Source organism: Erpetoichthys calabaricus, chromosome 12 (genome assembly GCF_900747795.2).
Source record: "Erpetoichthys calabaricus chromosome 12, fErpCal1.3, whole genome shotgun sequence".
In the NCBI taxonomy this organism is placed as follows: Eukaryota; Metazoa; Chordata; class Cladistia; order Polypteriformes; family Polypteridae; genus Erpetoichthys; species Erpetoichthys calabaricus.
This window is the reverse complement of record NC_041405.2, coordinates 42,071,497-42,086,111: the sequence shown is the minus strand read 5'-3', so window position 1 is coordinate 42,086,111 and position 14,615 is coordinate 42,071,497. Positions and strand designations below refer to the sequence as shown.

The 14,615-nt window shown below is 39.7% G+C and overlaps 1 protein-coding gene and 1 non-coding gene across 2 annotated transcripts in view; both read left to right on the top strand.

Moving 5' to 3' along the window:
• The window catches only part of LOC114644811 (melatonin receptor type 1C-like), a 238,632-nt gene extending 230,336 nt beyond the window's left edge, over positions 1 to 8,296 (top strand). Inside the window, exon 2 of the mRNA XM_051934395.1 lies at positions 5,002 to 8,296. Within this exon, the coding sequence (XP_051790355.1) occupies positions 5,002 to 5,867 (866 nt within the window). The 3' untranslated portion in view covers positions 5,868 to 8,296. The remainder of the gene's footprint in view (positions 1 to 5,001) is intronic.
• Positions 2,138 to 2,220, top strand: trnal-uaa (transfer RNA leucine (anticodon UAA)). The gene has a single exon. It is a non-coding gene; the product is annotated as a tRNA-Leu (tRNA).
• Positions 8,297 to 14,615: the final 6,319 nt, after the last annotated feature.

The window sequence follows — 14,615 nt, the reverse complement described above, 5'->3', positions numbered from 1 at the left end:
GTTGCCGCTATACCTGTTTTCAGACATGACCTAAATTTAATCAAAGGTTGCAGTTATGAACACAGAATATAACAATTTGCAGTCAGTGTTATTTTAATGAAAAAAGTAATATAAAACCTATCCTTTAATTTGGGGTCAGACCCATGTAAAAAGCATACATATGTATCAAATGTACTCTCATTTCGGGTCTGGAATTGTACACAGGACACTCTGATTCTACAATTCGATCCAGTAACCAGTGAAGAATGTCAGTCACCTGCGCACGCTCCAGTCTTTCTCGACATCTCCACGTGTTGTAATGGCGAATGGAATATCCGGCAAAGGGGTCCACGGGAGGGCTGAACGTTGGCTGTAATTAGAGGGCGTCTGTGATAGCGGAGGAGAATGCAGGAGATTCGAACGAAAACTGAACTCGGAGGGTACAGGAGAATGCTGAAAGCTACTCTCAGAGGGGGATGGGGCCTGCGCTGTTTGCGGATTCTGCCAGTTTTGGTAGATTGATAGATTTTCTGAACCGTCCAGAACTTGCGTTAAAACACCCAGTGGACTGGGATCTGGAAATGAAGTTTGATCTTTTCAAAAAATCTGGAGCTATGTATGCACCCTATGTTAAACTGAAACCTAAAATGTCACTTACTGCAATTGGACAGATCAGGGGAAGCCCTTTGAGAAGCTGTTTCAGATTGTAACGGGTTGTCGTCTAGAAAACAAAATACATGCGCTCATTAAAACAACATTTCCCCTTCCAGGGCACACAGCCGCTTCAGGGGAATCCCTATGAGAAGGTGTTTCAGATTGTAAAGGGCTATCATCTAGAAAACAAAATGCAGGCGCTCTTTAAAACAACATTTCCCCTTCCAGTGCACGCAGCAGCTCAAACAAAATGATCTGATATTAGTTTCAAGGTAACCCTATCACCACCGGGAAGCCTTATAATAGCTCTGTCTGAATGTCGCTGTATTTGATACATAAGCAAATAAATGGCTTGCAACATCTATTTATATGATAGATAGATTTTTCGTTTTTAAAACAACCTTTATTAATGTATCACGACAAATTTTCCATTATATTTCCGGCCTTATATACAAATATTCACGCGCACACACACACACACACACACACACACACACACACACAGTTCGTGCGCTTAATTAATCCCCTGCACGTTTTAAACCTCGTCACACCTTTTCATGCCTGGTTCAGATAGATAGAAGTATGTAAATATAAAATGCTACAACTTATATTATACACACACTAGCGCGCTCACACGCCTACACACACAGAGAGATGGTACTGAGAATAATAATTAACCTATGCTCAACGTCATTTTGGATTTTAATCCCCCTCTCGTTTTAAACAGATATACTTTTTTAAAAAATGGGACTTAACCGGCTTCCAAGTAATAGATCGGAGAAACAACCTGGAAATATTGACCTAAGGATAAAATTTAAGGATTCAGCCATACGTTTTTTAAAGCATTATCGTTTGACGCGTATAATAATCAATAATATGATGTACTGTGATCTCGATCGTCGGGACTCTTGGGAGAATAGTCTGTATTAACAATAATTATATTTCATTTAGTCCTTTCCATAAAAAAAATAGAAAAATGTTCTAATAAGATAATGAAGACGCACCATTTTGTCTTTCAACGAGATTCTGAGTCATCTTTCAGTATTAACGGCAAGCGGTGTAATGGGACGGAGTCTGGCTGAACGATTATTTATATATACAGAAAAGAGCAGGGCATTTTTGAAATACGGACAGTGATTTCTTTTAGCAAATGTGTGCCCTTTGGCCCCCATTTTAAACAGACAGCTATGTAATGGGTCGGTGTCCGGCCGAAGGCTTAGATCTAAACACCTATACAGTACACTGAAAAGAATGGTATTTTTTAAAAAGCCGCTTTTGTAATAAGGAGATCGCTTTAAGCAGGTGTGTACCCCCCGATTGACCATCTTTATGATCGCTTTACACTGATCACTGGAAGATACAGCTGTGACCTCTGAAGTGTGAATCGCCCCTTCTGGCCCCCCACGTCCGGAGATGGGGGTCAACACATGTTTTTGAAGGAGGTGAAAAATGACCGCAGTATTTGTGGAGTGGTGAAAGAGTGTTTAAAGCACTTTTTTCTGTCACCAGAATGGCCGAGTGGTTAAGGTGTTGGACTTAAGATCCAATGGGCAAATGCCCGCGTGGGTTCAACCCCCACTGCTGGTTATTCAAGCGTGCCCCTTTCACTATGTGTGTCTGGGTACAATTTCTCACTTTTAGAAAGTTAAGCGAAATGCTTCCGCAATGTGGATCCTTAGCTCAGCTGAAAATACATAAATGTACTTGATTATTTAAAATGGGGGGTATTTGATAGAAAAGGGTTGTTTTAGATAGATTTTTTATATAAATTATAATTATAATTACAAAGCAAAGGCTATCCATCCATCCATCATCCAACCTGCTATATCCTAACACAGGGTCACGGGGGTCAGCTGGAGCCAATCCCAGCCAACACAGGGTGCAAGGCAGGAAACAAACCCTGGGCAGGGCGCCAGCCCACCACAGGACACACACACACACCAAGCACACACTAGGGAAAATTTGTGGGAGGAAACCGGAGCACCCGGACGAAACCCACGCAAACACGGGGAGAACATGCAAACTCCACACAGGGAGGACCCAGGAAGCGAACCCGGGTCTCCTAACTGTGAGGCAGCAGCAGCAGCGCTACCCACTACGCCACTGTCCCACCCACAGCAAAGGATAGATTTTTTTATACGTGATTTAAAAGGGAACTGCTGTATACTATTTAACTCTAGGCTTATATCGAACTAGTTATCTCGTGCTTTACATGCATGACCTAATATCCTTTACCTTCAAAAGTTAAAAAGCACAAAACTTGCGTCTGAGCTAAGGAGGGGCCGCGTGTGTTCAGGGCCTCACACTGCAGGGGTGGGGGTGGGAGCGTACACACAGATGTTTGCAGGCGAGCACGCGCAGGGTCTCACACAGCAGGATACCTGTCAGCTTTGAGCTATACAGGTCTATGCCTGCTTGTACGTGCGACCGCGCGCAGCCCCTGTCTGCGTGCCTTTCTGTGAAATGGTGAAGGCTTTTTCATCACAGCAGCTGCTGGAAACCTGCCTTTCTGTGAAATGGGAGACTCAGCTGCTGAAAGCTTGCCTCTTTGAGATGACTGACTTACTGCAGGACCTGTAAGTGGACTTAGATAATTTTTTTTTTTTTTTTTTTTTTTTTTTAAACAAATTATGGGCGGCATGGTGGTGCAGTGGGTAGCGCTGCTGCCTCGCAGTTGGGAGACCTGGGGACCTGGGTTCACTTCCTCGGTCCTCCCTGCGTGGAGTTTGCATGTTCTCCCCGTGTCTGCGTGGGTTTCCTCCAGGTGCTCTGGTTTCCTCCCACAGTCCAAAGACATGCAGGTTAGGTGGATTGACGATTCTAAATTGGCCCTAGTGTATGCTTGGTGTGTGGGTGTGTTTGTGTGTGTCCTGCGGTGGGTTGGCACCCTGCCCGGGATTGGTTCCTGCCTTGTGCCCTGTGTTGGCTGGGATTGGCTCCAGCAGACCCCCGTGACCCTGTGTTCGGATTCAGCGGGTTGGAAAGTGGATGGATAAAGTAAAGGTTAGACAGATATTTTAATCCCATGGATAATATTAAAATTATGATTTTAATGATAGATGCAGAGAAGGCTATCAGGTAGACGTGACCGGCTGGGTATGAGCAGGAACATGTCTGGACATGTCGATCAGGCCTTGGGCTCGGGAGAAGGGGCAGGGAGGGGATTGCCAGCCAACAAACAGATGTTGACAGACCGGGGGACAATGCAGATACAGCATCCAAACTGCTCTTGACACAAAGTCTGAGCCAATCAGGCGGGTGGGGATGGATTAAGGTGGGACCGACACCCATCAAAACTGCTCTTGACACAAAGTAGGGCCAATCAGGTGGAGGGGGTGGGAGTCTGGGCAGGGCCTACATCCATTAAAATGCTCTTGATACAAAGTAGGGCCAATCAGGTGGAGGGGGTGGGATTAAGATGGGGCGGGGACAGGTTGTACTTCACCAATCAACCGACAGGGGAAAGAGCACATCATTTAAATCCACCAATCAGAGAAATGGGGGCGGGGCCATAAAGTCATCAATCATCTTTGATTGACATTTTGACAGAAGGTGTCTGACACAATACTACTGGCATCGCCCGCTGCACGGCAGCACTCGGGTCCCAATTTGATGCAGCCCATACGGGTGGGCGCATGGAAAGTCTTATCTCTTCGGCAAGATAATCATCTTCTTCTGCTGTCGGAGGAGCTGCGTAAACTCCGCATTTCAGTGGCGGCACTCTCTGAGGTGCGCAGACCGGGGACTGGCCAGATCTCTGTAGGTAAATACACCTTTTATTGGTCTGGTTTGGTCTGATGGCTGTTGCTGTAGCAGATTGGCTTCTTCCGATGGTGTCCGATGTCACTCCTTTCAACAAGTATATTATGAGACTCAGATTACGGTACTCCCTGGGTGCCTTGTCTGTTGTCTCAGTGTATGCTCCGACCGCAGTGAGTGATGTCTGGTGAGGGAGACATTTTATTTGCAGCTTCGCTTGGTGGTTGATGGGTGCCCACGAGGTGACACTCCTTTGGTCATGGGTGACTTCAGTGTCGCCACTGGCACTGACAGGGCTGGCTATGAGGATTGTCTCGGTCCCCATGGGTCTGGTGACTGTGGTGAAAGTGGCTCCATGTTCCTTGACTTTGCAAATGGTCCGGGGCTATACTCTGATGGAAGGATTGCTGGGTAGGTGCGCTAATAGGTGGACACATTGATGGTTGGGAGGATTGATAGACAGATCAATAAATGCATGTCTAGAATTCTCATCATTGTGTCTTAGGTTATATAATAATAATAATAATTCTTTGCATTTATATAGCACTTTTCTCACTATATGTCCAAAGTCCACCATGTAATGACTTTTCCTTTCCTTTTTTTTGACAGGTAACATCTTTGTAGTCAGCCTGTCTGTAGCTGACTTGGTCGTTGCAGTTTATCCTTACCCCTTGGTGCTTATGGCCATTTTCCACAGTGGATGGACTATGGGAGATGTGCACTGTCAAGTCAGTGGCTTTATTATGGGACTCAGTGTTATTGGCTCCATCTTTAACATCACAGCCATCGCCATCAATCGATACTGTTACATTTGCCACAGCCTCAAGTATGATCGCCTGTACAGCCTGAAGAACACCTGCTTCTATCTCTTGCTGACATGGGTCCTTACAGTTATCGCCATTGTGCCAAACTTCTTTGTTGGGTCACTGCAATATGACCCCCGTGTGTTTTCCTGCACGTTTGCTCAGACTGTCAGCACTTATTATACGATTACGGTAGTGGTTGTCCATTTCATTGTGCCACTGCTTATAGTGTCCTTCTGCTATCTGAAAATTTGGGTCTTGGTGATCCAGGTCAAGCACAGGGTTAAGCCGGACAGCAAACAAAAACTGAAGCCCAGTGACTTGAGGAACTTCCTGACGATGTTTGTGGTCTTTGTCTTGTTTGCTGTCTGTTGGGCACCCCTCAACTTTATCGGCCTGGCTGTTGCAATCAATCCTTTAATTATTGCACCAAAAATCCCGGAGTGGCTTTTCATTACAAGTTACTTCATGGCTTACTTTAATAGTTGCCTCAATGCAGTTATTTATGGGCTGCTAAACCAAAACTTCCGTAAGGAGTACAAGAGGATCCTGTTGGAACTCTGCACACCTAGGATGCTGTTTGTGGATACTTCTAAGTGTGGGACAGAGGGAATCAAGAGCAAACCATCACCCGCAATAACGAACAACAATCAGGCAGAGGTGGACTTATAGAACATTTGAGTTTTTTTACTTTTGTTTTCTATCATAACTGTCTTAAAGAGAAATGGTTCTTTATAAGCCACAGTGTATTATACCTGCTCTGCTAATAATGACTCTTTTATTATAGCTAATTTTGTTATAATTATTGTGTGTATCCTGTGCCTATATTGTTTAATGCAAGAAATCTTTTCCTTCCAGATTTCGGTTGACTGTGAAATGAAGAATGAATTCACAAAAACAAATGGCAAACACAAAAAACAGCGAATTCAATCATTTAAAAGATTATTTTGCAGGTTAACTCCTTAGCAGCCACTTTTCTTAAGCAAAAGCTACACAGTGTACAAGATAATAATTATCTTCTTTTTTGGTTAATTTGCTTTCCTGCATCCTAATTACATTTAATGAGGTCTCTAACTCTGGAAAACTTTATAAAGTGGTGCTCTGATGAGCTCTGTATTTTATTTTGCTAAACTGTCTCCATTTTGCACAGTCCTCAGAGACTCCAGCTGCTGCCTGCCTTCTCAGCCCTAAGATCCTGACTTCAATTCTGGGCTGTTTCACTTTTTAGAGTTCTCCTTGTGTGTGCTAATAGGTTTTATCAGGAGGCTCTGTGTCTCAGGATGTGTTAGCTTGACAACTGAAAATGTGGTATTGTGGGATCCAATCAGTAATTTTCAAAAATACTTATTGGGATGAAATATTTTAGGTATATAGAAGGAAATATCAGAGATTACAGTCCACGCAGAGCTTCTTGAAAAAGTATTCACCTCCTATGATTTTTCATATTTAGCTTTTTTACAATTTTGATTTTGAAATATACTGAACTAGCATTTTTCCACCTAGTGATCTGCAAGACTTTGCACACCATAACATATCACATGAATAATGTATTTAAACTTTACACAGTTTTTACAAAATGTAAAACTGAAATCATCAGGGACTAAATGGGGGTGTAGTGGACATTAAAGGTTTAAATCCTGAACCTGTGTGGAGTTTGCACATTGTTCCTGTGTTGCGGGTGCTTTCCTTCACATGTTTCTTATTTCCTTATACATTACCCCAAAACATGCAAGTTACATTAATTGGTGCTTCCAAATTGGCCCATGTAGGGATGTGCATGAGTGGGATTTTCAATGGACTTTCCAGGACAGTTTCCTGTCTTGCACCCAGTGCTTCTGAGACAGGCTCTGCCCTTCTTTTGGCACTGATTTGGTCTAAGCAAGTCTGAGGATGAGATTAAATTACACTCTGTAACAAAATGTAACTTTCTTTTGTCACATGAATCAATGTAGGTGAATCTTATAATATTTCTCATGCTGAATTCAAATATCTAATTAGGCTTTCTCTATCATGCAAGAATTTTAAGAGACACATCTCTCTATTATAAAAAAAAAATCTTGCGACGATACGAGACTTTTTCCTGCGATGAGACGTGATCTTTTTAAGAGAGACAGAGAGACACTTACACTTCCCACGAGACGGACAAGTCACGTCATACTTACAACTTTTGGAAGCAAGTCCCGTGATACACATGCAGAGCAGGTTAGAGATAATGGAAGTAGGAGCATTCGAAAGTCTCAAAAAATGAAAGTAAAGATTGCATTAGCACAAACAAACTGAAAATATTACTTGGTGAAATAACGGAACAGCAAAAAGATATTGAATATTCAGGTGCTGCACAAGCTTTTAAACCAGGGGTAGGCAATGTCAGTCCTGGTGAGCTGCAGTATGTGCAGGTTTTTGTTCCAACCCAGTTCCTTAACGAGAACTCAATTATTGCTGATGAAGCACATATTGCTTAAGTGACATTTTGATGCTTCATTTTAGTGGTCTCGCTTGTTAAGGTTCTCCAACCTTAATTGCTTATTTCAATTTTAAACTGCTGCATTCAGTGTTTTAATTGCTCCTTATTAGCAATAAGATGTAAAAGACAAAGCAGCCAGCAGTTCTCCAGCTAGCTTTTTTCCAATTACATCTGTGTGTGTTCATCATGCACTGTTTGATTTAATAAAACACTTAATAGAAAAATGTGACAGACTGAAAATGATCTGTTTTAGGCTTCAAATCATTTGGATGATATCCTTGGAAAGGAAAAAAATCTACGATATAAGAGCCTTACATTGCACAGACTAACAAGCCATAAAATTAAATAAGGTCTGAGACTGGCAATGATTGGTTTCTAATTAAGCAATTGGGTTGGAATGAAAACCTGTAGCCACTGCGGCTCACCAGGACCGACATTGCCTACCCCTGTTTTAAACGTTCAAAGTGCCGCATGAAATGCAGATCACGCGGCAAGGCAGCAGCAGCAAGCCAGCAGCTGATCGAGCAAAGAGGAGGTAAAAAAAACTGTATTTGTTTCCCATTGTAACACCATGTAAGAGGGGTTTTGGAGGAGCGGCTGTGTCTCCTTGGGGTGCGTTCAGCCCCCCTCTTCATAACGGCGCATAGCACTGGTGGGGGGGGGGGGGGTTTGGGGAGCGAAGCGAGCAAAGGGCAAAGCCCCCTAGTAGTTAAAATTTACAAAAACGTATATTTTCACTATATATATCTGATGGAAATGTACAATTTTCTACTGTAGTTGGCCTCAGGAGAATCCTTTTAGATAGATAGATAGATAGATAGATAGATAGATGGCACAACCTACTGCATTGTGAAAATCTCTTTGGGTCACATAAGCCACAGGACTGGATCTGTTCATCCTTAATGATTTAATTAGCTGTTGCCACAGTTTCTATATAGGTGAACGGTACTGTAGGACAGACTGGCATTACCCATTTTGCTTTGCTTTGCACAGTACTATGCTTAAGAAGCAGCTGTCAGCCCCTCTTTAATTGACATGTAAGCTCAGTTCCCTTCATAGGGATTCTCTTTAGAATGCTGTTTCTGGGTTTTATCTGATAAGTTTGATCAATTACAGGCAAATGACATCCAGAGATGACTCCATGATGCACCATTTAAATATCTGGTCAGTGAACAAAGAGCCATAACTCAATAATTGACAACCTTAAAGGAAATTTATTAATCCCAAGGGGAAATTCACATACTCCAGCAGCAGCATACTGATAAAGAACAATATTAAATTAAAGAGTGATAACAATGCAGGTATACAGACAGACAATAACTTTGTATAATTTTAATGTTTACCCCCCACCCCCAGGTGGAATTGAAGAGTCGCATAGTGTGAGGGAGGAACGATCTTCTCAGTCTGTCAGTGGAGCAGGACATTGACAGCAGTCTGTTGCTGAAGCTGCTCCTCTGTCTGGAGATGATACTGTTTAGTGGATGCATTTTTGAATTTAAAATTTTGAAGGGGCCAGCAGTAGTTAGCAAGCATACTGAGACTCCACTTGCCTTGATGTCACTTTTCTATTTCAGAAATGTTCTGAAAAATCTCCAGAAATGTCCTGAAATGCTAGTCACCGACACTCTGAGATATCTTGGGAAAAAGCCTGGATGAGAGCACAAGAAATGAGCTTTTCAAGATATGTTACATCCCATCCCTTTGTATAACTTCAAAAACTCATCCATTATTTCTTGGTAGTAGTATGCCCTATGAATCCCCAACAAGTTCATGCAAATACACATGAAGTACAGCCAGCCAGTTTTTGTTTTTCAGTTGGGTTCAACTGGTTATCAAAATTCTCACTTTAAATCAATTCCCTAATTTGATGTTCTACAAAAAATATTTCTTTGTTCTTTCTTACATACAGTATGTTATTTAAAGTCTATTTTGATCCATTGCCTTAACAAAGTTCTTCATAAGTCCAAGCTAAATGTGGAAAGTTATAAAATGTTCAAACAGCAATAACAATATTTTAATTCTCAATTTCACTTTTAAAAAACCTGAATGCCTTAATAAGGTTTTATATACTAAACTAAATATACTGCCTGAAGAAAACATTAAAGTATGAGTGACTGAAAAATTCTAAGTAAATATCTGAAATTAGCGTGAAAAAGAATGTTTAAAACACCCCAAGTTGTTCTGTGACAAAATATTTGTTGACCGGTGTCATCAGATTAAAAAATATTCGATCTGCTTGATTACTTCCAAGACTTCATTTCCTCAGAAAAAGTATATTACACCAACATCACATGGCTTAATGATTGACTCCATCTGTATGGGAAATTAGGAGTTCCCCTCCACCCCCAACATTAAATTAATATTTAAAGTTGAATCCTCATTCTCTCTGTAAGGTCCCACATTATGGTGAAAATTTTCAAAAGAAAATTTCCAAATGAAGATGTTAGAGCCTGTTGAAGGAGCAGGTCTTACTTTACAGAACAGGAGGACCTCAATTGTCTTTAAAAGAACTGTTAGAATCTTCCTTTTCTTTCAAAGGATAGCTTGAATCATCTCAAGAAGAACAGTTCAAAATGACCAGGAGATAAAGAGTTAAGGAAGGGGATTTGTGAAATGCACAAGTTGAGGTCAGAACCAGCAAAGAACAAAACAAAATCACTGGGCAAAAATCACAGTCAAAAGAACAATTGCAAAAAGGTCAAAAGGGCAAAATCGAAACCAAAAATAAAGCTCAAAGTGACATGGAGAAAGTAATAATCCAAATATCAAGAAATGGATTGTAACGCGCCACCATGTTTCATCACTGCGGTGGTGTGATGTTGTGCTGCATTTACGTGCTATTGGAGGGATGTTTCATCTTTCCCCGTCAATGCGTTTATATGAATTTTGGCTCTGATTTTTAGGAGAAATGTGAGGTTGCTTTTGATTTGATACTTGATCTGCAAAAAAATGTAAAAAAAGAATAAATACAGATCATTTGTATTTTTTCATGAAAATAAAGAACAAACTGAACATATTAAAGGTGTATCTCATCACTTCAAATGCAATTGAGCCACAAAAATGTCAGTTCTGGTTGACTATGTTATATATTCCATTTTATACAATTGACAGAGGTGAAAGGTCAGTATTATATTACAACACTGAAAATCTGAGTAGCATTGTTTTCTTTGAATCTCCTGGCTTGGTGCTGCAATTTCAGAGGGCGTTTATGTGAAATTTCCAACTGGGAAACTTGGATTTTCAATGACTCTGACAGTACTTGAACAAATCATTGGACGAAGTATATTGCAATCCAGTGATAACTGTTGCTCCAGACATGACAAGCAAACTAGCAGCACCTGAAAGTAGTTTAATATGGTGTTGCAGTAAATAGAAATGAAAATTATTATAAAAAATAATAGCTGGAAAAGAAACAAAAAAATTAAAAACATTGTAACTAGTGATATGCGAAATGATTTGCTCAGAATTTAATTCAAAGCAAACGCCGTGTCTTGCCTTGCAAACACTTCATAGAATAAACTGTGTTTCATTTCCAGCAAAATTCATGCCATTCACACAAGAAGGAAGGGGTTTAGTTTGGGTCTGGAAACATTTCATGCAATAATTCCATATTCCTCTGCCTGTTATTTAGCATTTCAGTAAAGATTGCTTGTGAAAAAAATAAATCACCAGAAGAGTGCATATCCTCAACTAGGACAAGGCAGTTTCTAGGTGTAGGGAGGGTTTGAAACATACTGCACTCCCCCACTGTAATGTGAACAAGAGGCAGAAACACAATTGATTTTACCGATGTGGTGTGCAAAAAGGAACAGAGGTAAATATGGAAGTGAGCATAAAGCTTTAGGGAGTAGTGTACCTTGTTTTCCACCCAGAAAAACTTTCACGCACCTCTCCAAAAACTCCTGTAGCCTGTGAAACAAATTTTAGCATCAGTTTCACTAAACTGTTTGCGAATCAAAACTTAACCTGCTTTGCTCATTACTAAGTAAAACAGAAGACAAAAATCATTCCAGCAAGGTCAGAGGTTTGATTCTATAGAAGAAACATTTGGGGGAAAAATAAAAGGATATTAAATATTCTTCAGAACTCAGTGTAGGTCATTGTAAGGATGTGGAAAAAATGTGAAGTTTTGCTATACTTTACCATACTTTTGGTTGTGCCTCTAAATGTATTTGCTGGACAGCAAATGCATTTCTTGAGGAAGCTACAATTTTAAGGCATTCCAAATGAAATGTTACAAGGAAAATAGTAGATCATAAAGTTATATAGTGGAATTTTTGTAGTCTGATCAAAATAATGTGGACATCTTTGACCTAAATGCAAAGTGGTAAATTTCACACAAATCAAATACTTTGTATTGACCAGACTGCAGAATCCTCCACTGGTGGTGACATGTTTAGAGGTTGCTAACCAGCAAAAGCAACTAGAAATTGTGCAAGGACCAATAGGAAGATCAATAGGGGACAACACAGACAAAATTAATGAAAACTTATGCTGTTCTTCCAGGGGATAAAGAAACTTGACTTTTATCAGGACAGCACAATAGAGCAACACAGCAGCTTTAAGCGAGAAAAGTTTCTGTTTCTGAGTCAGCCTCTCAGAGGTCAAAACTTAATTCCACTGAAATGTACTGCTAGATTGCACATCTTCTGTAAATATTCAATTTCTAGCTATCTTAACATTGTGGGTTCAGACATAGTCAGCATTTTACAGCTCCCATACAGCAGTTCCTACATGCTGCTAATAGACCATCAAAGATTAAGCCTTCTCAACGAATTGTAGACCACAAAAAATTAAACCTTCCTAAGGAACTAATCAAAAGCACAGCTTCTTTATTCCAAGTTATTATTCAATCATTGGAGTATAAGAGAGTGATGTCATTTGGATATCCTGACCTAACCTAATGCTGGCTCAGTGTGTAACAGACTCATTCATTCAAAACCTACTTAAATCAAAATGACTTAACTGGTGAAATCTACAACAGATGAATGGTCAGCATTTTGCTTCATCAAAATGTGCAAAGGGGGTTTCTGTACAATACTGTACTGGTTTGAAAGAAAATGTTAACAAAAACGATGATAGTTTTTTCACATTTGATTATTTTCCTGTTCCTTATTTTCGGTATTTTTGGGAGAGGCTTTGTGCAGAAGAATGGCTGACTTAAAAATGCCATTTCCCAATCTGACACATCATAAGAAGCCACATCAGAAATGAGGGCTAAATATTTTTTCAAGGCACAGTAGCAGATCCTCTGCAATATGTTGGTCAAAAACAAACCATTTAAAATATTCATTCTAAAATAGAGGTTTAATAAGAATGTTACAATTCAAAACCAAGTACCATATAATGGTTATTATAAATTATGGACAGCTGCTAAAAGGTACCATACTTTGACGTATGCCAAACAAGCTAGTGTTCCATTTATATATGTCAGGGGTGGCCAACTCCACTCCTGGAGAGTTGCAGCGGCTGCAGGTTTTTGTTCCAATCCAGTTGTTTAATTAGAAGCAAATCCTCACCAATGACAGATCTTATTTAACTTCATGGCTTGTCAGTTCATTCTTAAATCATATATTTCTTTTTTTTACTTTCTAATGTTACATGTATCATCCAAGTGATCTGAAGCCTAAAACGGATGAGTAATTTTCAGTTCTTCACTTTCTCTTAAGTTTCCTTCTGAGTACTTAATTAAACCAAATAGTGCATGATGGTGGAAATGGAGACAAGCTAGACGTACAACTGTTGGTTCCTTTGTAATTTGCATCGTATTGCTAATAAGGAGCAGTTAAAACAATAAATAGTGCTGTTTAAGACTAAAATAAGCAATTCAGGGTTCAAAATCTTAACAAGTGAGACAACTAAAATGAACCAGAAAAATGTCACTTAAGAAATAAGTGCTTCATCAGCAACGAATGATTTCTCATAAAGCAATTGGGTTGGAACAAAAAGCTGAAACCACTGTGGCCCTCCACGACCGATGTTGCTTAGCCCTGATTTAAAGGGTTTGAATCTAAAATATCAAATAAATGAAGTTAATTAGTATCAAAAACTAGGCACTAATTAAGAACATGGTTAGAATGAATACCTGTAGCCACTGTGGCTCTCCAGGATCTGAGGTGGCTGCCCCTGATATAGAGTATACACAAAAGCTTTAGGCTCCCCCATCTAACATCATGTAGTGTGGCCTACACCTCATATGCACAACCTATTGTTATTTTCTAACAATTTATTATCCTGTGTGTACAAATTCTGAATTACTGAATCATATATGAATTACTCTGTTTTGCACTTAAATTATTGTTGAATTCCTGAGTGTACAGCTCATTGAAAAAATGTTTCTTATTTAAATTTCAACTCATCCTTTATACATTCTACCTTATTTATACAATTTATTATTGCAATTACAAGACTTTTTTATGTAATTCCTGCAGCAAACCAACAAATACACATGACTTACTATCTCATTTCCACAGCCCATAATATCATAAGCCAAACATTAATGTCCTGCTGCCTACTTATACTAATAATTTCATTGCATGATTATTATCTAGTGCCCATGACTAATTAGGTTATATGCTTGATTCCTATCTATGTTTTTGCTTAAAATACTTTTCATGCAATGACTGCAAGTACAGCATATTCATCCTTACAAAGCTTCTTAATACTTTGCCTTATGTGCCACACAACCCAAATATATCTTTTAATAAAGACATTCAATTAGATACATAAATAATTTGACAATCTAATGTCCCACAGTCTGCACAAAGTTGTGCTAACTCTTCTCTGTGGTTTGATGGGGTAGAGATGAAGTGACCCTCTTATCGATTGTTAACAAATGTTAACAAAAAAATAGTGAATTAAAGGACTGTTTATTTAAAATTTTAAATAAAATGATTGTTTTTGCCTATTACCAGTTATCAGGGTGGGTTATCTCCTGGTTCGTTTAATAATAAAAT